At 29.5% G+C, this 22,942-nt stretch overlaps 10 protein-coding genes across 12 annotated transcripts; 4 read left to right on the top strand and 6 right to left on the bottom strand.

Moving 5' to 3' along the window:
• Positions 1 to 5,118: 5,118 nt before the first annotated feature.
• Positions 5,119 to 7,234, bottom strand: OCT59_014635 (uncharacterized protein). Its single transcript, XM_066150150.1, has 9 exons — positions 7,051 to 7,234; positions 6,907 to 6,983; positions 6,749 to 6,833; positions 6,560 to 6,674; positions 6,375 to 6,493; positions 6,057 to 6,303; positions 5,909 to 5,983; positions 5,767 to 5,843; positions 5,119 to 5,705 (listed from the first exon to the last, which is right to left on the bottom strand). Exons 1-9 carry the CDS (start codon positions 7,187 to 7,189, stop codon positions 5,215 to 5,217), a joined length of 1,425 nt encoding a protein of 474 aa, XP_066002348.1. The 5' UTR covers positions 7,190 to 7,234; the 3' UTR covers positions 5,119 to 5,214.
• A 416-nt stretch (positions 7,235 to 7,650) lies between these two features.
• Positions 7,651 to 9,284, top strand: OCT59_014634. 2 transcript variants are annotated; one of them, XM_066150149.1, is made up of 7 exons: positions 7,651 to 7,704; positions 7,774 to 7,850; positions 7,946 to 8,142; positions 8,216 to 8,316; positions 8,393 to 8,549; positions 8,624 to 8,784; positions 8,881 to 9,284. In XM_066150149.1, exons 1-7 carry the CDS (start codon positions 7,690 to 7,692, stop codon positions 8,884 to 8,886), a joined length of 714 nt encoding a protein of 237 aa, XP_066002347.1. In that variant the 5' UTR covers positions 7,651 to 7,689; the 3' UTR covers positions 8,887 to 9,284. The 2 variants fall into 2 exon arrangements, with proteins under 2 accessions (XP_066002347.1, XP_066002346.1); XM_066150148.1 differs by having other exon boundaries at positions 8,850 to 9,284.
• An 877-nt stretch (positions 9,285 to 10,161) lies between these two features.
• On the top strand, positions 10,162 to 11,474 carry OCT59_014633 (uncharacterized protein). Its single transcript, XM_025308926.2, has 4 exons — positions 10,162 to 10,548; positions 10,633 to 10,740; positions 10,830 to 10,899; positions 10,972 to 11,474. The coding sequence occupies exons 1-4, from the start codon at positions 10,179 to 10,181 to the stop codon at positions 11,330 to 11,332; spliced, it is 909 nt and encodes a 302-aa protein (XP_025190107.2). The 5' UTR covers positions 10,162 to 10,178; the 3' UTR covers positions 11,333 to 11,474.
• Positions 11,347 to 13,170, bottom strand: OCT59_014632 (uncharacterized protein). Of its 2 annotated transcripts, none has more exons than XM_025323224.2 (3): positions 12,650 to 13,170; positions 11,902 to 12,578; positions 11,347 to 11,824 (listed from the first exon to the last, which is right to left on the bottom strand). In XM_025323224.2, exons 1-3 carry the CDS (start codon positions 13,062 to 13,064, stop codon positions 11,663 to 11,665), a joined length of 1,254 nt encoding a protein of 417 aa, XP_025190108.1. In that variant the 5' UTR covers positions 13,065 to 13,170; the 3' UTR covers positions 11,347 to 11,662. The 2 variants fall into 2 exon arrangements, with proteins under 2 accessions (XP_025190108.1, XP_066002345.1); XM_066150147.1 differs by having other exon boundaries at positions 11,347 to 11,820.
• A 101-nt stretch (positions 13,171 to 13,271) lies between these two features.
• On the bottom strand, positions 13,272 to 15,769 carry OCT59_014631 (uncharacterized protein; the record flags this gene model as incomplete). The annotated part of the gene is made up of 12 exons (XM_066150146.1): positions 13,272 to 13,382; positions 13,450 to 13,626; positions 13,691 to 13,719; positions 13,797 to 13,821; positions 13,899 to 13,994; positions 14,064 to 14,179; positions 14,245 to 14,289; positions 14,368 to 14,403; positions 14,476 to 15,244; positions 15,316 to 15,423; positions 15,497 to 15,593; positions 15,681 to 15,769. The coding sequence occupies 12 exons, from the start codon at positions 15,767 to 15,769 to the stop codon at positions 13,272 to 13,274; spliced, it is 1,698 nt and encodes a 565-aa protein (XP_066002344.1).
• A 158-nt stretch (positions 15,770 to 15,927) lies between these two features.
• Positions 15,928 to 17,833, top strand: OCT59_014630 (uncharacterized protein). Its single transcript, XM_025309729.2, has 3 exons — positions 15,928 to 16,475; positions 16,548 to 17,067; positions 17,133 to 17,833. The coding sequence occupies exons 1-3, from the start codon at positions 16,021 to 16,023 to the stop codon at positions 17,574 to 17,576; spliced, it is 1,419 nt and encodes a 472-aa protein (XP_025190111.1). The 5' UTR covers positions 15,928 to 16,020; the 3' UTR covers positions 17,577 to 17,833.
• Positions 17,834 to 17,858: 25 nt separating this feature from the next.
• OCT59_014629 (uncharacterized protein) lies at positions 17,859 to 18,448 on the bottom strand (the record flags this gene model as incomplete). The annotated part of the gene is made up of 2 exons (XM_066150145.1): positions 17,859 to 18,322; positions 18,421 to 18,448. 2 exons carry the CDS (start codon positions 18,446 to 18,448, stop codon positions 17,859 to 17,861), a joined length of 492 nt encoding a protein of 163 aa, XP_066002343.1.
• A 160-nt stretch (positions 18,449 to 18,608) lies between these two features.
• Positions 18,609 to 19,986, top strand: OCT59_014628 (uncharacterized protein). Its single transcript, XM_025312264.2, has 3 exons — positions 18,609 to 18,757; positions 18,831 to 19,194; positions 19,283 to 19,986. Exons 1-3 carry the CDS (start codon positions 18,721 to 18,723, stop codon positions 19,560 to 19,562), a joined length of 681 nt encoding a protein of 226 aa, XP_025190113.1. The 5' UTR covers positions 18,609 to 18,720; the 3' UTR covers positions 19,563 to 19,986.
• OCT59_014627 (uncharacterized protein) lies at positions 19,835 to 21,185 on the bottom strand. The gene has a single exon (XM_025312265.2). The coding sequence runs from the start codon at positions 21,130 to 21,132 to the stop codon at positions 19,960 to 19,962; it is 1,173 nt and encodes a 390-aa protein (XP_025190114.1). The 5' UTR covers positions 21,133 to 21,185; the 3' UTR covers positions 19,835 to 19,959.
• Positions 21,186 to 21,615: 430 nt separating this feature from the next.
• OCT59_014626 (uncharacterized protein) lies at positions 21,616 to 22,676 on the bottom strand. The gene is made up of 5 exons (XM_025312266.2): positions 22,383 to 22,676; positions 22,226 to 22,308; positions 22,095 to 22,140; positions 21,910 to 22,023; positions 21,616 to 21,841 (listed from the first exon to the last, which is right to left on the bottom strand). Exons 1-5 carry the CDS (start codon positions 22,620 to 22,622, stop codon positions 21,704 to 21,706), a joined length of 621 nt encoding a protein of 206 aa, XP_025190115.1. The 5' UTR covers positions 22,623 to 22,676; the 3' UTR covers positions 21,616 to 21,703.
• Between the last annotated feature and the right edge of the window lie 266 nt (positions 22,677 to 22,942).

The following is a 22,942-nucleotide window of genomic DNA, read 5'->3' as shown; positions in this document are numbered from 1 at the left end:
CTAGTGTAGAAATCAATAATTTATATCACAGTTAAAATCCTTTAATTAAAATGAAGATATTTTATATAAATTATTATAGGGTTTTGGAAATTTAGTTATGTGGAATTTTAATAGTTTATTACTTACTAAATGCAGAAAAATTTTTAATAATAATTAGTTTAATTAATTCAATTAAATATGATTGTTAAACTTATTTTGGCATTCAATATAATTATATTTGTATAAATAGTAAACACAATATAATATTATATTAAAAAGAATAGTAATATTAAAATTATTATAGCAGATTTTTATATATATAATGCTAAAATTAGAATTAATTTATAGAAAAGTATATTAATGAAGTTTAAAATACAAATTTATACTTAAGTATAAAGTAAATTATATATAAAATAATGGCAAAATGTAGCTGGCGACCCGGGTTGCCATGGCGACCCCTATAAATAAATCATATAATTTTGTATTACACGTATATTTATGACATCATGCATATGATAGATCGCGAGTTATCACATATTATCACACGCGTACATATTCATAATAATCACGCGCGTGACCATCGTATTACCAAATACCAATAACTAATTTTTTTTTTTCACTCTTGTTTGTTTTATTCACGTTTATTCAGAATAAATGGCCTGTATTTCTTAACTAAAATACATATTTTACCTTGATTATTTGACAATAAACTGCTTGTTTACTTCTTTTAAAACTAATTACACACACTTTACCTTTGTTTTTTAACTTACAATTGTGTATTATGGAAAAAAACATTCAAGACGCCGAATTAGAAGCTTTGTTGGAATATGATAGTGCGGAAGAATTTTCTGATACTGACAGGTTAAGTAATAGAGATTTTCTTAGGTAGTTAGAATATATCTAATGATATTAGCTATGCCTTTTGTTACTATAGTTTAAATGGCATGTCCGATAATGAATATGAAATTGAAGATATTGCCGAAGGGGAGGAAGAGGAGGAAGAGGAGGAAGAGGAGAAGGAGGAGGAGGAGGATACTATGAAGCTTTATGTTGGCAAGAACCTTTCATAATTGGGATTGTGTAGCAAATTTTATGAAAAAATACGCTGCTACCAAAGGCCATGGAGTAAGAATTGGTGGAGGAGGAAGGGTAGATAAAACAACACAAGAAATAACAAAACGAACATACTTGTGTCGCCATACTGGAAAAGCTAAGTCCAAATCATCGAAAAGACAAACTTCATCTTGCCGAGTTGAATGTCCAATGGAGAGTAAATATTTGGGCAAAAAAAAGTAAAGGTTGTCTTGAGGTCACAACTTTACATGATCAACATGTCGGTCATGAGCTTCATCCATCAGCAATTAAATTTGTCCCTACATTACGAAAATTATCAGATGAGATTATGGAAGAAATTCGCTTTTTAACAGTTGTTGCTAAGGCAGATGCAACTATACAATATCGAATTATTAGAGAAAAATTTAAAATTAGAATACATAGACCAGATCTTTATAATGCTATTAGTAAATTTCGTCGTGAATCAAGCACCAGGTGAAGCAGATGCGGGAATCTTGCTAAAAGACTCCACAAAAAAAAAATAGAAGATCCTCGATGGGTAGTCTCAATGAAATTAGATCCTATTACTTCTTCATTAACTCATCTTTTTTGGATGAGTCCAGAACAACAAATATTATGGTTACGTTATCATGATGTGATAATGCATGATAATACTTGTAAAACTAACCGTTATAATCGACCATTATCCATCTTTGTTCCACCTGATAACAATTTGAAAACACGAATTGTAGCTCAGGCAATTGTTGATGATGAGACACAATTCTCATATGAATGGGTTTTTCAATGTGTAAAAGAGGCTACCGGTATATCGCCGAAAGTTTTTGTTACAGATAGTGATCCAGCAGTTAGTGGTGCTGTTGCAACACTATTTCCTGATACTTTTCATATGCATTGTATTTGGCATATAGGCCAAAACTTGCCAAAGCAATTAAGGGGAAGCTTGGATCTAATTTTGATAATTTTATGAAGGACTTTTACATGACAAGAAACAGTTTAACAGAAAAACAGTTTAACGAAAGGTATACTTATTGTGTTAAATTGTTTTACAAATTTTCTATTGTACTTACAATTTTGCCATTCCTACCATTGTTTTTTTATTGTAATTCCATTAACCTTTTCATTGTAATCATTAGACTTTGTCATTTTTTAATTAGACTCCATCATTAATTTTTTTGTTGTAATCACTAGGCTCTATCATTGTTTCATTAGACTCCATTATTTTTTTATCATAGTCTATTCAAATTCTTCCATTGTTTTACAGTATATCATCTATTGTAGAATTTTGTTTATTGTGCTTTGAAATTAAATAAATTTAATTGTTCATTTGTTTATTGATTTTAATAGAAAGTATATTGTAATTAATTTATGTATTTGTTCATTCAATAAAAGGTAGGAGATATTACTACAGAATTACCCACAAGCTAAAGATTATTTGATAAGGTCTTTAGGATGTAATTTTCAATCATGGGCACGAGCTTTTACTAGCAAATATTTTACTGCTGGTGCACAAACAACTTCTCGCAATGAAGGTGAAAATTCAGTATTAAAACGGCTTTTTGGAAATTCAAACCTTTCATTATGTGAATTATTTGATGCATTAGAGAGATATCAAGAAGAAGTTGACTATTGCGAATTCATAAATTGGCATCAAACTATACCTCAAATCAGACCTCAAAATGTATCAACATCTATTTTTGACCTAGTACTACAGCAGCTGAATGAATTTGTAATGCCAAATATTATGAAGAAGCAGGAGGAACAAATGGAACTAAGTCTTTATTATCATGCTGTGGAAATTGAGCTTGAAATTTTGCATTCTAAGGAAATGGTAAGACTTAGGGCAGTGACATTTATTACGTAATATCCATTTACTATAAGCCCATACTCCCCCACCCCCATGTAATATGAAAAATCTTACGTTACACTTATATGTTATATGACCTTTAAATACCCTCCCACCCCCTAAAATATTACGTAATAAATGTCACTGCCCTTACGCTATTAATTTTAGCTTAATTTGCTTTCTAACGGCAATAATTTTTAAAAAATAATTTATTAACTCCTACTTAGATACTTGACGAGTCAAATCAATGTATTGATAACCTATTTGATTGCCCACAAGTACAAATAAGTTTATTTTTAGAAGATACCTCATTGATTCTTGAAGTATGGGAGGTTGTATATTTAACAAGCCAAAAGACATCCGCTTTGTATGTCTTTTGAATAATGTACCTTTCTCTGCACGTGTATGATCAACAAGACCCATGGTTATCCATGTCGCCATTTTTACCGTGTAATGACTCTTACGTCTACTGCTAGATTTCACAGTTGGTTTGATAACCAGCGTTGGTATAAAGATATACTTCAAGGGACTGATATATCAAATAAAGAATTTGTTGCCATTTCTTCAACGAAAATGTCGGCATTAAAGACGCATTCTCTGCCAACACAATTTTTGAATTCAAATGGATCTGCTATTCAAGTTGGAGCTTCGGCAATAAATACTGAAATAACTAAATCTATATCAAAAAAACGTAAGTTTGGAGAACTTTGGGGTTTAGGAAGAAAAGTAATGGTTGATGTAATTGAAAACAACAATGAGGATACTTACCGAGAACTTTGTGAGGTTTTTCTGTCAATTCAAAAAAAATTACAGCCAAGAATTGTTGTTGATAATAGTAATGGTGGTGTTAGTAACAGTAATAACAACGGCGAAAGTGATAATATCATGAATATTCGAAATCCTGTTGAAAGAAGGCCAAAAGGTCGTCCTAAATCAAACAAGAGAATGAAAAATACTTTAGAGTTATCTAATACTAAAACTCAATACACATGTAAATTGTGTAAACAAAAGGACATAATAGCAAAACTTGTAAGGAAAAATTGGATAATGCTAATAAAGAGAATGAAGTGTTTGAAAGGTAAGCTTTATTCAAATGCGTTAATATGCTTCTAATCACATGTGATTTACTGTTATTATTACTATTAAAGCTAACGAAGTACAGTAGTACAGTATATGAATAAATCCAATAAAAAATGAGTCAAATTTCGTTCATGAATACCTATAATTGCTATTCAAATTACGGTTACAAATTATTATAAATGTCATAAAAATTAAAGTATAAAAATTACGTAGTACAACTAAAAAAAAATTTGAGTATCGCCATGGTGACGGGTCGTCAAATAATGTTACCCTAAAATAATATTAAATATTTAAACATTTTTTATAAAATAAAATATCTTTTCAAATAAAAAGCCATTAGAAATTAAAATTCATTATAGTAAGAAATTCACTATACTAAAGATTATTTTATTATATATAAAAAAAATCTGTACCTGAATTTTTTTTCATTATAGTAAATTATTTACTATATAAAACTTCCTTAATTTTCCATATTAGTATTTTAAAATCTATAATTATTTTATCTATTAACTGATTTAATACAATCATTACTAATTTTATATTTATGCAAAATATTAACTAATTTAATTTTTTTTTTTAATTTTTTATATTTAATATTTTAAACATTTATTATATGTAATAATAAATTATAGTATATATAAAAAAACCAAAATAAAGTATATATAATATATATTTAAAATTTTTGCTAATTTATATTATATTAAAATAAAAAATAATTATTTTTTAGATTGAATAATTAATTATACTTAATTCATTTATTATAATATATATTTAATGAATTTCTTATACAGTTAACTCTCTATAAATGCACCCTCTATAAATGTACACCCTCTTAAATACACCTTTTATCTAGTTTCAACTTAGGCTTTAATGCTAAATGCATGGTTTATATATATATATATTCTGTAAATGCATTCTTTACAAAAAAATTTTATATAGTTTACTTATAAAATTTTTGTATTACCTTAATTTTAAATTAATATCATATAAATTTATATGTATTCTATAAATGCACACTCTCTTTAAATGCACTCTTATACCTGATCCAAAGAGGTGTGTATTTATAAAGAGTTGACTGTATAAAGATTAAAGATATATACTAAAACTTAAAATATTTAAATATTTATAAAAATAAAATATTTATAAGTAAAATCCTATCTTTTATTTTTATATTATGTGATACTACTATTAAATATTAAAATATTAAGGTATTTAAAATACCTTAATACCTTTTTATTTTATTCATCATCATTGCTACTTATATTATTATCACTATTACTGTTACTTTCATCATCATCATCATCATTTTCATCATCATTTTCATCGTCATCATCATTATCATCATCATTATCACTTATCATCATTGCATCACTATCACTATCAACACTATCATCGCCACCACTATCATTATTACTACTATCGTGATTATCATTATCATCATTACTACTATCATCACCATCATTATCATCACCACCACTATTATCATCACTATCATCATCACTATCATTATCATTACTATCATCATCACTACTATCATTATCACTACTACTATCATCACTACTATCATCACTACTATTATCATTATTACTATGATTACTTAAGTTATCATTATCATCATTATCGCTACTACTAATATCATCTTCTGAATTGATAGTTGGAGCAGACTTTGGTCGGTTTGGCTTTTCGGGTATCTTATCTCTATACCTGTATAATAATTCATAAAGAATTTCTAAAAAAAAGAATGTTAGCAAGTATTTGAATAAAATATGAGTTGTTTTTAAATATAATACCTTGAAAGTCTTTCTCTCTGAAACCATTTACAGTGTATTTTAAATGACGCCAACGTTCACACAAGAATTCATGGGGCCTAAAAAATATAAATATTAAATAAAAGGAAATGAATCATGAATGATAAATATACAAAGATATTACCAAGGTCCCCATTCTTCATCTGCTAGATTGCCCCATTCTATCAAATATTCATCTGTCTCATTCAATTCTTTCAATCTTTTTAATAATTAAATTTAACATTAGAAATCTTTCAAAATTGTTTATATTTAAATCAATATAATATTCTTACCTTTTACAAAGCATATAACTGTCATAGCTAGTCCATCTTGTACCTCGATCCTCATCAAGTTCGTACCTAAGTCTCAATTCTTTAACCCACTTACTTCGACAAGAGAGTTCTGATCTTTTATATTCCATGGCTTCGGCAACTAGTGCCCACGGAATTCCCCAATCTAAAGTAACATTTTCATTATTTTGTTTGGAAATATCGACAACTATTTTTATTAACTGTTCTTCTTCTTCTTTTGACCATCTTCCTAAATATAATATATGATCATAGAATCATGAATTTTAATAAAACAAATATAGTATAATTTGGATAACAAACCTCGATTGTACTCGTCTCGATGCAAAAGGAAAATATCAAAACGTTCTCGACATATTGCTGGCATGCGTCTTAGTTGATTCCCTATTGTTGTCCAATCTCGTCCGTATATTTGGACAAGTCTATTTTCACATTATCATGTCAATGCTGAATAATGTTGAATATTATATGAACTATATATATCTTACCGTTTCAATTGTTCATCTTCTTCTTGACTCCATAATCCACGATAATTGAATTCATGATGATGACGCTGTATATGCTGTGCTACAGCTTTCAATGAACGAACACGCAGTGGAGCAGCTTTTATAAATCAAAGATTCTAGTTTTCATTAGCTACAATTTATAAAATGATATAAAATGTAATTAAAAATTACCTATTTCTTTCCAGAATGAGGCATGATCTTTTTCATTTCTGTAAAACATGAGATCCCGTAATTGATCATCGTTAAGATTGTGTCTCTACATATTTAAATCGATATCTTAGAAATCATCGAATGTGCATTAATTGAATTAAATAATAATAACAACATACTTTTTTGTATTCTTGTAAAGCTTTGTATAATGTCTCATTTTCTTGTTTAGTAAATCTTCCTTTCCTGTATTTTATTCCTATGAAATTCAATAAATTCAATGTTGGTTTTTTTTTTAAATTACCGAGCATGATTTGATATATTACCAAGTTCTTCACATGCGCTTCTTTCGAGCCATTTGGAGAACGGAGTATTGGTCTGTTGATCACTATTATTATTTCTTAACAATTCAATATTATCTTTTAACCAATCTCTTTTGGTTATCTTTCGTAATACTCTTCCCATTTTTTTTTCAAGCAAAAAGGCAGCAAAAATGATCCAATATTCATTATGATGACGTAATTAAATATGGCCTAATTTGGGGTCGTCTAAAGCCGTGTTCGATCACGTGATTTGTAAAAATTTATTTTTTACAAATAAAACTTTTTCGCCAATACATAAAACTTTCAAGTTAAAGTTTACTTAGTGCGCAACATGGGGTTTTGAACACCGTTTTTGACTTATTTGAATTTTTTCATTTTCGTCATCCATTTTTGGATATGATCGGCAAAGATTATTCATTCATATGTAAAGTCAAAAACAGTGTTTAAAACCAGCTTTTTTTCACTAAGTAAACTTGTAAAGCAGGCCAAAATACACTTATTCTATAACTTTCATACTTACATTAATCTTAAAATGTCAAGTCACATGATCGAACACGGCTTTAGACGACCCCCTAATTTGTCAATATGGCCAAATCTAGTATTAATAATTTTTGATCTTTTTAAAAAAAAGATTGACATACGATGCCTTTCGGTCAGGTAGTAAATTTTATAAATTTTAGAATTAACCCTTTTTTGAAAGAAAGAAAAAATAACGAATAATTATAGGTTGTTATTGGACCTCCTGGATCAGGTAAAACTACGTATTGCAATGGCATGCATCAATTTTTAAACGCTACTGGGAGGTAACTAAAGATTTATTTAAAAAATTTCCTTCATTTTTTTTACTCGACGAGGGATTAATTTTTTCCATTTTTTCGCATTACTAATGTGAATAAAGAAAAGTTTCAGTTGTTAACTTAGATCCAGCCAATGACTTTTTACCATATCCATGTGCAATAAATATATCAGATTTAATAACATTACAAGATGTAATGGAAGAATTGAAATTAGGGCCGAATGGTGGTATGATGTATTGTATGGAATTTCTTGAAAAGAATTTTGATTGGTTCGAAGAAAAGTTGAAATCTTTAGGAGGTAATTTTTTATATTTAAATGATATTCGTACATCGAAATTTTTTTTATTTTACAATAAACAAAATTTTTTTAGACAATTATATATTGTTTGATTTTCCTGGACAAGTTGAACTTTTTACTCATCATAATTCTGTCAAGAATATCATAGAGCGATTACAAAAATTAAATTATCGGGTTGGTTATTTAATATCTAAAAATTTTACTTATTTGAATTTACTTATTTAACTTCCTCATGTTAATTCTTAACTAGCTTGTGACAATTCATTTAGTTGATGCTCATTATTGTACAGATCCAACAAAATATATTTCAATTTTATTAATTTCACTCAAAACAATGTTACAAATTGAATTACCGCATATTAATGTTTTATCAAAAGTAGATTTAATGGAATCATATGGTAAACTAGGTAAAAATAATGAATTTTTTATCATTAAAAGCACTTAAATATAAAATTAATGTATTTATGTATTTTTCCTTTAGCTTTCAATTTGGATTTCTATACTGAGGTGCAAGATTTATCATATTTATTACAACATTTGGATGAAGATCCTTTTGCTAGTAAATTTAAAGAATTAAATAAAGCGTTGTGTGGATTAATTGAGGATTTTAATTTGGTAGGATTTAATACTCTTTGTATTGAGGTAAGTTGGAAGTTTAAAAGTTTAAATAACTATTATTATTTTTTAAATCATATTAATATTATTAGGATAAGAATTCTGTATTGAAACTTGTTCAAGTTATAGATAAAGCAAATGGATATGTATTTGGTGGATTAACTGAAGGCAATGAGAGTATTATGTTGGCAGCAATGGGAGCAAATACAACAACTCTTAGTGATATATTAGAAGTACAAGAGAGATGGTTAAATAGTAGAGAAGATTATGATGAATGGGAACTTAAGCAGCAGCAAATGGAACAAGCTCAAAAAAATGTAAAAGCAAAATAATGATATTTTTATTTATTTTAAAATAATGAATTCCTCTAACTATGATAATAACTAGTATAACATATAAGAAGTAAACCTAATATCGTACAATGTGGTCCGCAAACATTAGAATAGAACACCATATAAACTACGAACAATTTATAAATAAAGCTGATATATAAGTGATAATTGTCATAATTGTCATAATCTCAAATATATTCAAATGTGCAATCTGAAATAGACTTATTAGGACACTGCTTGAAATTGAATAGAAAGTTAAGACAAGCCGAAAAGAGATTTTTTGGCATGTGCCCAGTACAAAATTGACTTTGCAATTGCTTACTCAGAAATAAGCTTTTATATTGAGAAATATGAAAAATATACTTTTATATTTTTATGCCAAGAATTTTAGTAGCAATGTATTATTAATATTCAAATAATAAAGAAACTATAATAAATTAAAATATCATATATTGTAATAATATTGTTCCTTAATGTATAATAAGGTAGTTCCTTAATAAAATTTTGTTTTATAATGCAATAAATTTGTATAATTGAAATATCAAATATCAACTTTATTTACTTCTTTTAAAATTCGAAATTTAATTGAATAATTAAAATGTCATAAAATTTTCAATATATACTTGATGATTTAAATTATATCAACGTTTTTCTGAGGCAAACCTTTTACAGTTTAAGTAATTCTTAAAATTTCTCTTATTCTTGAGCGATTAAATATAATTGGGAGTCTAAGACTGAACCAAACAACGTATCATTCTTCGCTTATCAAGATTACAGTTTAGAGCAGATAAACCGCGAACCAGTTTTTCCAGTAAGTTATCATGATCCTTCTTGGCTTAAGCAAAGTGGCGGTTAATTGCGCATTTGATGCTTTGTCGGAATTTAGTCGATTTTTTTTTTATGGCTGAATAATAAGGCTCGGCTTTTTGAAATACTAATTTATATTTGAACACAGCGAAACATAAAATAACAACTATAAACGTGGCGGAAGTACTAAACAACACGAATTAGAATGCCGTTTTTTACTTTCTCTCTTTTCTTTTAAAAGGAAGGTACTCCTTTGCGAAACTTATTCTCATTTAAAGAATTATGTTATATACTAAAAAAATGAAATCATTTTTTATAATCCTTTTATCCATTTTCTTAACTTATCTAATCTCAGTTCCATCTCCAGTAATTGCATGGGGTGAAGAAGGCCACGAAACAGTAGGTCAAATTGCACAAAATTTTCTTCAACCTGATATAGCAAGAAAAGTAGCAAACTTGTTTCAAGATAAATCATTTGGTGGTAAATTACCTCTTGCCACTTTATGGGCCGATGATGTTAAAAAAAAAAAAGGAAGCCCTTTTGCTTTTTGGTCTGCCCCCTTGCATTTTATAGATACTCTAGATGATCCTGGTAAAAGTTGTTCCGTAAATATGGAAAGGGATTGCCCTGACGCTAGATGCATTGTTGGTGGTAAGTAATCTCAAGTGTGGCGCAACATTCCTCATGTTAATTATCTTTTAACTTAATTTGAATTAATTCAATTCTTCTTTAAAGCTATTGCCAATTATACCACACAATTGGACTGTACAAATGGATATGATAAATTTACGAGAGACTTTGCTCTTCGTTTCTTGGCCCATTTCATTGGTGATATCACTCAACGTAAGTATTCTATCTAACAAAAAATAAATTGGCACAAGTTTTTAATTAGAGAAATTTAATTATTTGATTACAATGTTTTATTCAATTAGCTTTACACGTTAGTGGACGCGAGAAAGGTGGAAATGGAGAAACCGTAACTTTTGATGGACGACGAGGAAAGTAAGTTCACGTGATTATTCATGTCACTGGCTAGCACGTGAGAGACTTATAATTGGTTTAATTGGTTTTCAGTTTGCATTCTATCTGGGATACGCAAATGGTAGAAAAACGACTTCGAGACTTTGGATCTGACATTGTTCAATATTCAAATTTCCTTACAAAAGAAATTCAAAGTGGCAAATATGCATCTGAAAAAGATAGTTGGGTGTCATGTATAAGTAGTCCTAAAGCTGCCACACTATGTCCTTTAACTTGGGCTATTGACACTAATGCAATTAATTGTCCTTTTGTCTGGTCTGTTGACAAAGAACCTGGTGTAGATTTAGGAGGAGATTATTATCAAGCTGCTGTACCTATTATTGACAAACAAATTGCTAAAGGTGGTTATAGATTAGGTGTCCTTTTGAATTCAATTTTAAGTAAAAATTGTTAAAAAATCAATTAGTTTTGAGTTGTTTTTTAATTTGTAATATTTTACAAACGTTCAATTTTTATTTATTAATTTCTTAAATATTCACTTATGATCAGATAAATTATAGAAATAAAATATTCTTTTGTCAACTCTCCATTCCTACTAACGGACCATTATTTACTATTTTTACTACCTGTCTTCTCATCATTTTCTATTTCTAAATTCTACTTCACATATTAAATTGATAATTCGGTATTATTGGAGTTACTGTATAAATATCATTAGTACTTAAGATATAAAAATTTTTTTTTGATTAATTAACACTTTGTCCTTTTTTTATGATTTACCATTTTACCATTCAGCTTCAAAGATTGCAGCCATACCCATACCACTACCAACACACATAGAGATAACACCCAATTTCTTTTTTGTTCTTCTCAATTCAGTCAATAAAGTTGATATCTGTCTAGCACCTGTGGCTCCGAGAGGGTGCCCTAATGCAATAGCACCTCCCTGTATTTTTAAAATGTATACTTATTATTAATTTGTTTATAATTGACAGTTCTTTTAATTAAGATTACAAAACGTACCTTCGGATTAACTTTATTAATATCAATACCCAATTTTTCGATAGAATAAACAGCTTGAGAAGCAAAGGCTTCGTTGATCTCATAAATATCAATATCATTAATGGAAAGACCAGCTTGTTTAAGAACGATTGGGATGGCATATGCAGGCCCAACACCCATAATTCTTGGTGGGACACCAACAACAGCAGCACGAACAAATTTGCCAAGAATTGGTAAGTTTAATTTCTCTGCAGTTTTTCTTTTCATTAACAATACAGCTCCAGCGCCATCTGAAACTTGAGAAGAACTACCAGCAGTGGTAGTACCATCAGCTGCAAAAGCGGGTTTTAATTTAGCTAAACCTTCGGGTGTAGTCCCTTTACGAATACCATCATCAGCTGATACAACTATTTTCTTTTCTTCACCAGTCTTTGGATCTACCCATTTTGTACTAACAGGGATAATTTCTTCATTAAAAAGGCCGGCTTCTTGAGCAGCAGCAGCCTTTTTATGAGATAATGCTGAGAATGCATCTTGCTTGGCACGAGTAATACCAAAGTCCTTTGCAACATTTTCAGAAGTAATGCCCATTGGTAATAAACAATCAGCCGCAGCTGGATTTGAGAAAACTTGCTCTGAAGTATTTTCAGGTAAAACTCCCGCACCAAAGCCAAAGGTCATACTTTCAACACCGGCACCTATTACAAAACGATTTAAATTAATTGAACTATTAGAACGTATGATAATAAAAAAATTCAACTATTAATACCTATGCCAACTTCAATTTGATCAAGTGCTATTTCGTGAGCAATTTGAACAACTGCTTGCAAACCAGAAGAGCATTGTCTATTAACGGTGTTTAAAGCAGCAGTTTCGGGAATACCAGCATATAAAGAGGCCGCACGTGCAACATTAGCGCCACCACCAGGTGGAAGAACATTACCAACTGCAACGTCTTGAATGAGATTAGGATCTATTTTCGATTTTTCAAGGATGGCTTTGAACACAGCAGCAAGCAAGTCTTCAGGAAGCGTGTCCTTAAAACCACCCTTCTTAGATTTTGTCATTGGAGTACGAACAGCTGTAACTACGACTACATCGTCTGGACTTGACTTTCCAACTCTAGCAACAGCTGGATTGTTTCCTGTGAGGTGACTAACAATCTGTTGAACTCTTTGTGCCATATTATTAAATTGTAAAAACAAAAAACAATTTATAAGAAATAATTGTTGGGTATCGCCAGGATATTTATGTACGTCAATTGTGAAATATTATGAGGTAATCTGATATGCAAAGACAATCAAAGATGTAGATTTGATTTATAATAATTATTTTTTCAAGATTTTCCGAAGTGGTGGTTCTCACGTGCATTTTTATTGCAAGTAAATATTTTATTCTTTTTTCAAAAATCCAGAATCTTTGTTCTTCAAAAACGGATGAAACGGGGGTTTTATACCTTTAGCGATATAATAATCCAACATTTTGTATTCAACACGACGTATCTGTGAAAATATAATTATTTAAAGAACGTGCAAAGCTGGCTTCAAATAAAAATTTTCTTCGTCATACCATTGTGGCCATGAAATTATCTCGTTTTTTTGAAATGATTTTTCTCGTAAGTACTGTAAACATTCCATTTAAGTTTCCAAATAATACATCTGTAAACACGCGATCTCCTATAATTGCTATCGTATGTGGGTTATATGCCGCAAAATGAGAAAGCAATTCTTGCCCACATGAAGGTTTCTATTTGAATTTTTTGAATTATTTGAATGAAATATACGATATTCATACTGTGTATGATAATTACCTTTGACATATGTCTTAATACATAGACGCCTGGATCGAATAAAGCTTTAGAACAAAATAAATTCGATGTAATACGCAAAATGTTTCGAAAAATTTAAAGAATTTACCTAGACTTTTTTCGATTGCTTCGGCCTTTTTTTATAAATTAAAAAATTAATTATAATCAAAGAGAGATAAGGACATCATAAAATTATTTATTATATGAACACCTGAATGAATCCTGGATCATCCCCTGTTCCCGAGCTATTCGACACAATAATTAAATTTTCATTTCCAAATATTTTTTTACTTTCTTCCCATGCGCTCTTTTGTTTAAAAGTTCAAATAATTACTGTATAGATAATTAAATTTTATGACGCACAAAATAATAGTACCTTAAAAGGTGGATAAATTTCATCAGAATAAGGGGTCGTAAGTGTATTATCCTTATCAAATGCCAATGCATTTATTCCAAGGTTTTTTAACTCATAAAAATTTATATTTCGAATATCTAATATAATAAAATAAAATTATTTGACGTGATTAAACTAGAAAATTATATTTTTATTTTATTACCATTAACAATGAGATGAGGAATGCATAAATGCGTTTTTCTAAAAACTTTTATTGAGTTAATAATGGCGTTAAGGTTTAAACTTTGTACCATTTCGTTAAATTAAAGCAAAAGAATAAAATTACCATTCACCGAATGATTTTGTAAGGATGACAAATGATCTGCATGCATATGGCGTAATTAATTTGACAAAATCTCGATATTTGCTTTCCCCCTACTTCTCCCTTTTTTACCGCCACCGCCCACCTGATTTTTAACTTTCTCAGGATTTAATCCTTTCCGATCTTTTTCTTTAACTAAAGGTATTGGACGCCCTTCCGCCCAAGGTGATTTAGTAATAGTAAAATTTTTATTTGGATCCGATGGATTAATGGAGGTACTTTTGTTAGACTTAGCCTTGGAAAATGGATTTAAGTTTTTTTTATCTGATATTTTAACTTCAGGAAGTGATCCGATATTTTTTTTATCCTCAGTGTTTGTTTTTGGAAAAGATTCTGATTTAGGAATTTCTTTCATGATTGGTATTTGTGTCAATAGTCTCTGATAAATTCTTCTTATAAATCTTTTTCTTGGATTATGTGGTCTTGCTGTATGATATGGTACTTCTCTAACTAGGTCACGTGGAGTCTTTGGCATATTAGGAATATCAGAAAGTCTCAAAGTTGTCGTATCATTCATATCTTTAATATTAATTTTTCCAATTCTTGCTACACCTTCAGAAGATAACGTGCCTTTACCAGCCTTTTTCTCTAATGTTTCTAATTCTTCTTTAGTGACAGGTGGTATTACTTGTCTCATGATTCTAGAGTAATGCCACCACATAATATTCGCTTTTCGGCGTGGATGGAGTGGTTTATGTTTTGGTTCCGGTAAAGTCGGATAGAGAGATTTTACCTGTGATGATAATAGCGATTGGAGTGGTGGTGAAATACGCGGTGGTGCAGTTCTATGAACTTTTCGAATAAAAGGTCGAGGAGATGAGCTAGGATAATCTATAAGAGGCTAATTCCACATAATATTAATACTAATCTTTTGCATAATATTCACAATAAAGAGAGTTTTTAGAAACTGACTTTAAGTAACTTGTGTCTATTTGGTCCTATTCTTCCGTAAGTCAATTTGAGTACGCGCGTTACCGCTTTGACATCAAAAACATTAGCTCTCTTTAGCTGGTTTAATGCCTAAAACACGTCCCAATAAAAATTTTATTTTGTTATAAATATTTAGATAATTACTTCATGTCAATTAGCTGACCTTTCGTGCATCAGCCCATTTCATCATAACTCTTTTTTCATTTGTTTCATTTTTGTATTCTTTAAATCTTTTTCTTGCTCTTTCCTTAAGAAATTCCCTTAAATATATATATTCGAAATTTAATTAGTATATATATGTTTATGAATCATGGTACATTATTTTATATTACATTATTTTATATTACTTTGCTTTATCATCGAAGAACTTTGATGATTCCTTCAAAATTTGTTTATATAACGAAAGAATTTGTTCTCTCTTGCCGAGACTATTCATTTAATAAAAAAATTTTTTTAAACACTGTGCATATAAAAGGAAAAAAAAAAATGTACATCTTAATAAATCAATTATCGCATCTTCACATGCATTGTTAGGTTGTAATACAAATAATATGCAAAGAGTATAAAAGGTTAAAACATCATTGTTCAATCAATGGAACAAATTCCTCCAACGATAATTTTACAATTGAATTAATTGAATTTAATTATTATTACATACTAAGTGAGCCATCTCAGACTTGAAACAAAATGAGTGAAGCAGTCTGGAACTGTGTTGGATCTCAGCGACCTATGGTCAAGAGATGCAATTCACTCACGGCTTCCGCTTCGCAAAGCTCATTGATAGTTGATATTCCCTGTGAAGTTTTTATTGATATTTGTAAATTCCTTCCTCCGTTGGATCTTTTCACACTTTCTCTTGTCTGTAAAAATTTTCGAAATTGGTTAGTTGCGCGTTCTAATTTTGGAACTGAACAGATTTGGAGAACGGCAAGAATAAACTGGTTAACACATCTCCGGTCGCCACCTAATGGAATGCCAGAACAATGTTATGTTTTCCTACATTTGATAGAATTGGGTTGCCAATTTTGTGGCAATGGCAAGATCGATCCACATGGCGGTTTACCATGTGAAATTCCAGCAAGGATTTATTGGTGTTTTCGCGTTCGCTGTTGTCAAAAATGTTTATTAGAAAGGACAGTAACGTATGATATCAAATTAATAATTTGTAAAATATTAACCTGAAAATAAATATTTATACCTTTTCTTTTTCTTAGTTCAAAACAGATTAAAGAAGAGGGAAAGGTACATAGTGACCTGCTTCGAATACTTCCTCATTATTTTAAGAATAATCGTCCTCATATTTATTGGAGGAGCCAAGTAGAAGCGGCTTATCAAGAATACGTGAACCTTGATAGGAAAGATTTTGACAAATGGATATATGATAAATCAATTCAACTTGAGGAACAAAACAAGATAGCTGCAGCTTGTGCAGGGTCAACCCAAGCAGAGTTAAAAAAAAATCAAATTGGAGAAAAATTGAAAATGTTAATAAGAAAATTGTCATTGGTTGTTCCTAATGATGCAAACAGAACTCAACGTCAAGTGGAAGTAGAGCTTAAAAGATGTGCTACTTATAAAAAATATACTACCAATAACAATAACAAAGCAAATTTTTTAATAAGATTATTTAACGAAGATCACTGGGATCTTTTTCAAAACCTTATAAGACAAGAGTATGAAGAGAAGCGTAAATATGCTGCTTTAAGAGCACAACAATTTGATATATTTTGTAAGGTAAGGGGATGGAGATTAAATTATTATGCATTATCATATCGTATAATAACCTTCTTTTTCCATAGACATATTCAATGGTTCCAGAAAAATTTTCCATGAAAGATCCTATAATTAAATACCTCCCGTATTGCCGATCTTTCAAAACGCCTTATTGGGATGTTACAGTACCTTTGGAAGATAATTTTCTCGAAAAAGAATTAATTCCTACTCTTTGCAATGAAGCAGCAGCAATTGCAAAAAGATCGGAGAGAACGTATCCAATTACAACGCTAACATATGCACTGTCGCTAAGAAATCGGCACCTTTTCCATTGTAAGCTGTGTGAGAATATTGGAAGTCCAACGCCAGTATTAGCCTATAAGGATGTTAAGTTGCATTTACAAACTCAACATGATGTAAAGAATATTTCCATGAAATGGATGACTACGATCAATTATTTGGCAGTTGGCAAGAGTATCTTAAAACGAGATTCTCAAGTAGTTTGTTTCTTCTTTCCACTTGATGATTGATATATATTTTTTGTTTGTTATTTTTTGGATTTTGGTCATCACAAATTTCGCATCATATGCATCATATGTAATGACATTTTGCACAACTACATATGTGTGTAATTCCTGGGCACTCAATGATCATAAATTTTTTTTTTCTTTTTTTTTCTGCACTTTTGTATACTAATTCAATCAAAATAATAGATTTAGAAAGATATTTAGTGCTAATTGCTAAATTAACGAATAAAGCTTTATTTTATTTATATTTCATTGCTAATAATAAGATTATATTTGCTTTTAATTTTAATTGTTCCTTTCTTTACTGTCAGATTCTACTTTGTTTAAACCTAAACTAAGTTCTTTTCTATTTCTTGATTTCTTTAATTCTTTTAATTTTTTTTCTTTTTCAATATTATCAGGACACCATTCCAATACATCTGGTTTAGTATTTACAACAAATTTCATTACTTTCTCGCCTTGTTCATACATTAAATCTTCTATCGTAACTCTACCATCTCTAAACCAACCTAAATGATCCGCTATTAAATGGTGATTATTACATGAAGAACATTGAATGATGACTACTCCGTGATTATAAGCATGTTTTGACATCGTTTTTGTGGAACGTAATGAGCATACCTTACACGTAAATGCTATCATAAGACGCGTGTTTGGATCATGTTGTGATGTTGTGGAAGAAGTATCAGAGGATGAAGTTTGAGCTGATTGAATTTTAGAAGAATCAGAAAGAGATAGAGTTTTTTTATCTTTAAATGAATATTTAGTTGAATGAATAAAAAATGATTGTGAAGGTTTGGTTAGTACAGGATACTGTATTTTATATTTATTTTGATTTAATAAAGACCTTCTTTTTGAAAAAGTTTTTGTGACATTAGTTATATTCTGTCTTGGTAACAGTTTTGATATAAATTGAAACATCTTTAACTGTAGATGGATCTATGCTGATCAAAATTTTTTATATGGTTTTTTTCCTTATGACGTGCTCATACGAAAATCTTATAATTGTGTGTCAGATTTGAATAAAAAAAATTCATTCCCTTTTACAACTACAATAAGTATTTTTGATAGTAAATGCAATGCCAAACGGATCGTTTTTGTATATATAGCAATAGCAGGATTTTCCCTTCATCATTTCTTTTTTAACATGAAATTAATCGGATTAACCGGAGGAATAGCCTCGGGTGATTATATTTCTTTCAATGTCGCAAAAATTGTTATACATTTTATTTTAACTTTTCATTTATTTAATTAAAGGTAAAACAGCAGTATCACGAATGATTATACGTCGTAAATTACCATTAATCGATGGTGATTTATTAGCAAGAGAAGTAGTAGAACCAGGAAAACCTGCATATAATTTAATCATAAAAAATTTTTCCCGTGACGTGTTAAATGAAGATGGTACACTTGATAGAGCAAAATTAGCCGATATTATTTTTTCTGATGAACAAAAAAGAAAAATTTTAAATAGATGCACACATCCTTACATCAGAAGAAAAATTTTCAAATTATTAGCTTGGTACTGGGCCACTGGCGAAAAATTGGTCGTATTGGATGCTCCCTTGTTGATTGAGAGTGGTTTATATAAGTGGATGAGTGCTGTTGTCGTTATATACGTGTATGTACATATTTTGGGGTTTATTTGTCGTATTATATTTTTTAAATTAACGTAATTTCTATTTTTATGTTATTTCTTTGTGATGAAGTTCTGAGCAATTACAATTACATCGTTTGATTAAACGAGATAATATTCAAGAACATGCTGCTCTTCAACGTATATCTGCTCAAATGCCAATCAGAGAGAAAATTAAATATGCTGATCACGTAATCGATAATTCTAGTGATTTAGGAGAAACCGAAAGACAACTTAATGTCGTTTTAGCTAAAGTGTATCCAACTTGGTGGAATTGGTTAATAACTTGGCTTGGTCCTCCCACAATAGTTGTTTTAGGTTTAGCTGCTGTCGCCAATAGCAAAATAAAATGAGTATTATTCCTTTTTATAAATGATAAGAATGAGATTTATATAACCTTGCTAATATGTATGTTGATAAAAATTAAAAAATTAGCAGAAAAGGGATGATAGTTGGATATAAAGGAAGAAGAATTTTTGTTTAAAAGTGGAAAGTAGAACTTTGTTATTGTAAAAAAAAACTCAAAAAGAGGACCGATAATTTAAATTCAATAGATATCTAGAAGTCGTGTTTAAAAAACGTGAATGCTCAATTTGAACTTATCCAAACTAATACATATAGTTGATTAGACTAATAACTGATAACAAACTTTATTTAGAACCCAATTTTATTTATAGTTATTATCTATATATGTTGCCAATAAATAGTGATAATTAATTATTCGAATGCATGATTATATATTATATAATATTATATAGCATGCTTTTTCTCAAATTCAATCATATAATTGATCAAAAAATCAATTGCCTCCGAAGTGACAGAATTATACATACTAATTCTGATTCCACCAACACTACGATGGCCTTTCAATTGAACCATTCTCAACTCTTCAGCGCCAGCCAGAAATTCTTTTTCCAACTCTTCTGGAACGATTCTGAAGGGAGCATTCATCCTTGATCTAACCGGTTTATCAACAAAAGATCGATATATCTTTGATTTGTCAATTAAATCATAAATTTTTTTAGATTTTTCCTTATTAATTTCTTCAATGGCTTCTACACCACCTAATTGCAATGACCATTCAAATACCAGTCCAGAGACATAAATAGAAAACATTGGGGGAGTATTATACAATGAATTGTTATCGACAAATACTTTGTAACTTAACATTGTGGGTATGACAGTAACTCCATTATCTTTATCATTAACGGATTTTGGGTTAGTTAATAAATCATTTCTTACTATAACAACAGTTACTCCAGCGGGTCCAATATTTTTTTGTGCTCCTGCATATATAACCCCAAATTTACTAACATCAAATTTCCTACTTAAAATGTTTGAAGACATATCACATACCAAAGGGACACTTGGATCAATATCGGGAATAAATGGAAATTCAACTCCATTAATAGTTTCGTTATCACAATAATAAACGAAAGCAGCTTTTGAGCCGCTTAATTTCCATTCTTCTTTTGGCGGAATAGACCCAAAACTTCCCTTTGATTTTTTGACATCAATTACAATATTAACATTATTATATAATCTCTTTGCCTCATCTGCCGCTTTAGCAGACCAACTTCCTGTAACAAAATAATCTAATGGAGGATTAAATTCTTCTTCTTCAGGAATTTGTTGTCTTTTAGCTGCTAATAAATTATAAATTACTGCTGAAAATTGGGTACACCCCCCACCTTGCATAAATAAAATTTCGTAATTATCAGGTACTTGTAATAAAGTTTTAAAATCATGTTTAGTTTTATTTAAAAGATTTTCAAATGTTTTACTACGATGAGAAATTTCCATGACTGACATTCCAGTGTTTTCATAATTTAAAAATTCTCTTTGCACTTTTTCCAAAACACTTAATGGCAAAGCTGATGGTCCCGCTCCAAAATTATATACTTTTGGTCTTGTTGAAGACATGTTTAATAAAAAGAATAAGAAGAATAAGACGAAATTTATTCAAATTTCACGAGAAAGAAAAAAAAAAACGCGATGAACCATTTTGATAATCATACGTGTAATGTAATAATTATGTAATACAGTCATGTGCTTTGATTTAAATCTCAAAAATCTCATAATGACAACATGTATAGTCATCAATCATATTTCCTTTAAAACTTAAAGGCCAACGTAACACGTAAACTATATATGGGAAATTTTTTTTTGGATCTTTGACGACAAAGATACAGTATTTGTTAAAAGTAGTATTATGGTGACTTATGGTCGCACGATAACGATAACACCGTATATAAAGTATATGTGAATATTGATTGATTAATGAAAATCAGAAAATAGGGAATGCTCGTTACTCGGTACATATACAAATCATTCATTGTAGAATAGGTACGTATACAAAATTACAAACTATATTTACAAATCAATAAAGCTGAATAAACATGTGTATTACAACGGAAATGGATCAAAACACAGTTGTTTATTTACAAAAAGTAAAATACTTAATAGATTAAAAAACGCATTGAATATACTATGTTTATTGTGACTTTTGAGCAGAAGCATCATTACAAGGAGGAGGAATTGGTGTTTTTGGGTCTATAGGGGGATGAACTACACGTCCTACTTTATAATATGTATGATGATCACGATAAAAACCTGCCCAATTTTCAAGATCCTATAATAGAGAAAGTTATCCTCATGAGAAATTGTCCTAACTTCAATTAATAAATTTAATTTGTTTACCTTAATTTGCTGATGAGTTAATCCTCGTAAATCATGAGTTAAATGAGTTTCAAAACATCCTGTAATATATGCACGAGATGCATCTTTTCCTGCGAAAAAATTATAACCACCTCCCTAAGAAAGTAGAGAATATATGTTATTGATTTATTTTTGTGATAAATTTCCTTTAATAAAATTATACAAACTTTGCCATAATAATGTTTTCCGGCAGTAACGTCGAACACTTCACCACTTTTAACATTGTTAGAATTAGAAATTTCAATTTTTTTAAAAAAGAAAAATATTAAATCTGAAATATTTTATCTTTTTATCTTACTTCATAGCAATATAAATAGGCAAATTGGGATCGGATCCATCATATTTAGCCAATTCTGCTTCAGAAAAGATAATTTCTCTCCTCTAATATATATTATTATATTTATTAAATCATTAAACTAAAAAACACTTAGCGTCGATAAGTTATTTATACAAACCGGAATCCAATTTCTCCAATTAGTATATTTTCCTTCATATCCCCAAAACCAAGTTTCAGTTAGAAAGAAGGAAGCGGCAAAATTTATAATTAAGAAAGTTAAAATTACTTGCAATATGCTTAGGCATATTAAACCACCAGAACTACTACTTTTTTTTTGATCATATTCCTTAGACGTTTTTGAAGGAACATAATTCTCAGAAAGATTACTTGTATCTTTCTTCCTTTGAACTGGAGGCATTGTAAAAAAGGTAGCTCTGTTAATGATAATTTTCCACACGTGATGAATCAATTCTTTTTTTTATTTGATGCAAGGTTCCGAACTTTATTTAACGTTGCATGTGGCTGGTATAACTATTTACTTAAATCTCGGTAAAATATTTTGTTTTAATATTATTGGACGATTGCAAGATAATTAATTTTATAATATTTTATTATATTTAAAATATTAGGAGGATGAATTTTTTCTTTACTCATACAAAATAAAGCAAGAAAAATAAACATTAATAGAAAAAGTTTTTAAAAAGTAGTAGTTTATATTTTATATACTAAGAATTTGTC

The sequence above is a fragment of the Rhizophagus irregularis genome, chromosome 22, assembly GCF_026210795.1.
Source record: "Rhizophagus irregularis chromosome 22, complete sequence".
In the NCBI taxonomy this organism is placed as follows: Eukaryota; Fungi; Glomeromycota; class Glomeromycetes; order Glomerales; family Glomeraceae; genus Rhizophagus; species Rhizophagus irregularis.
This window is presented reverse-complemented; position numbering and strand designations above follow the sequence as displayed.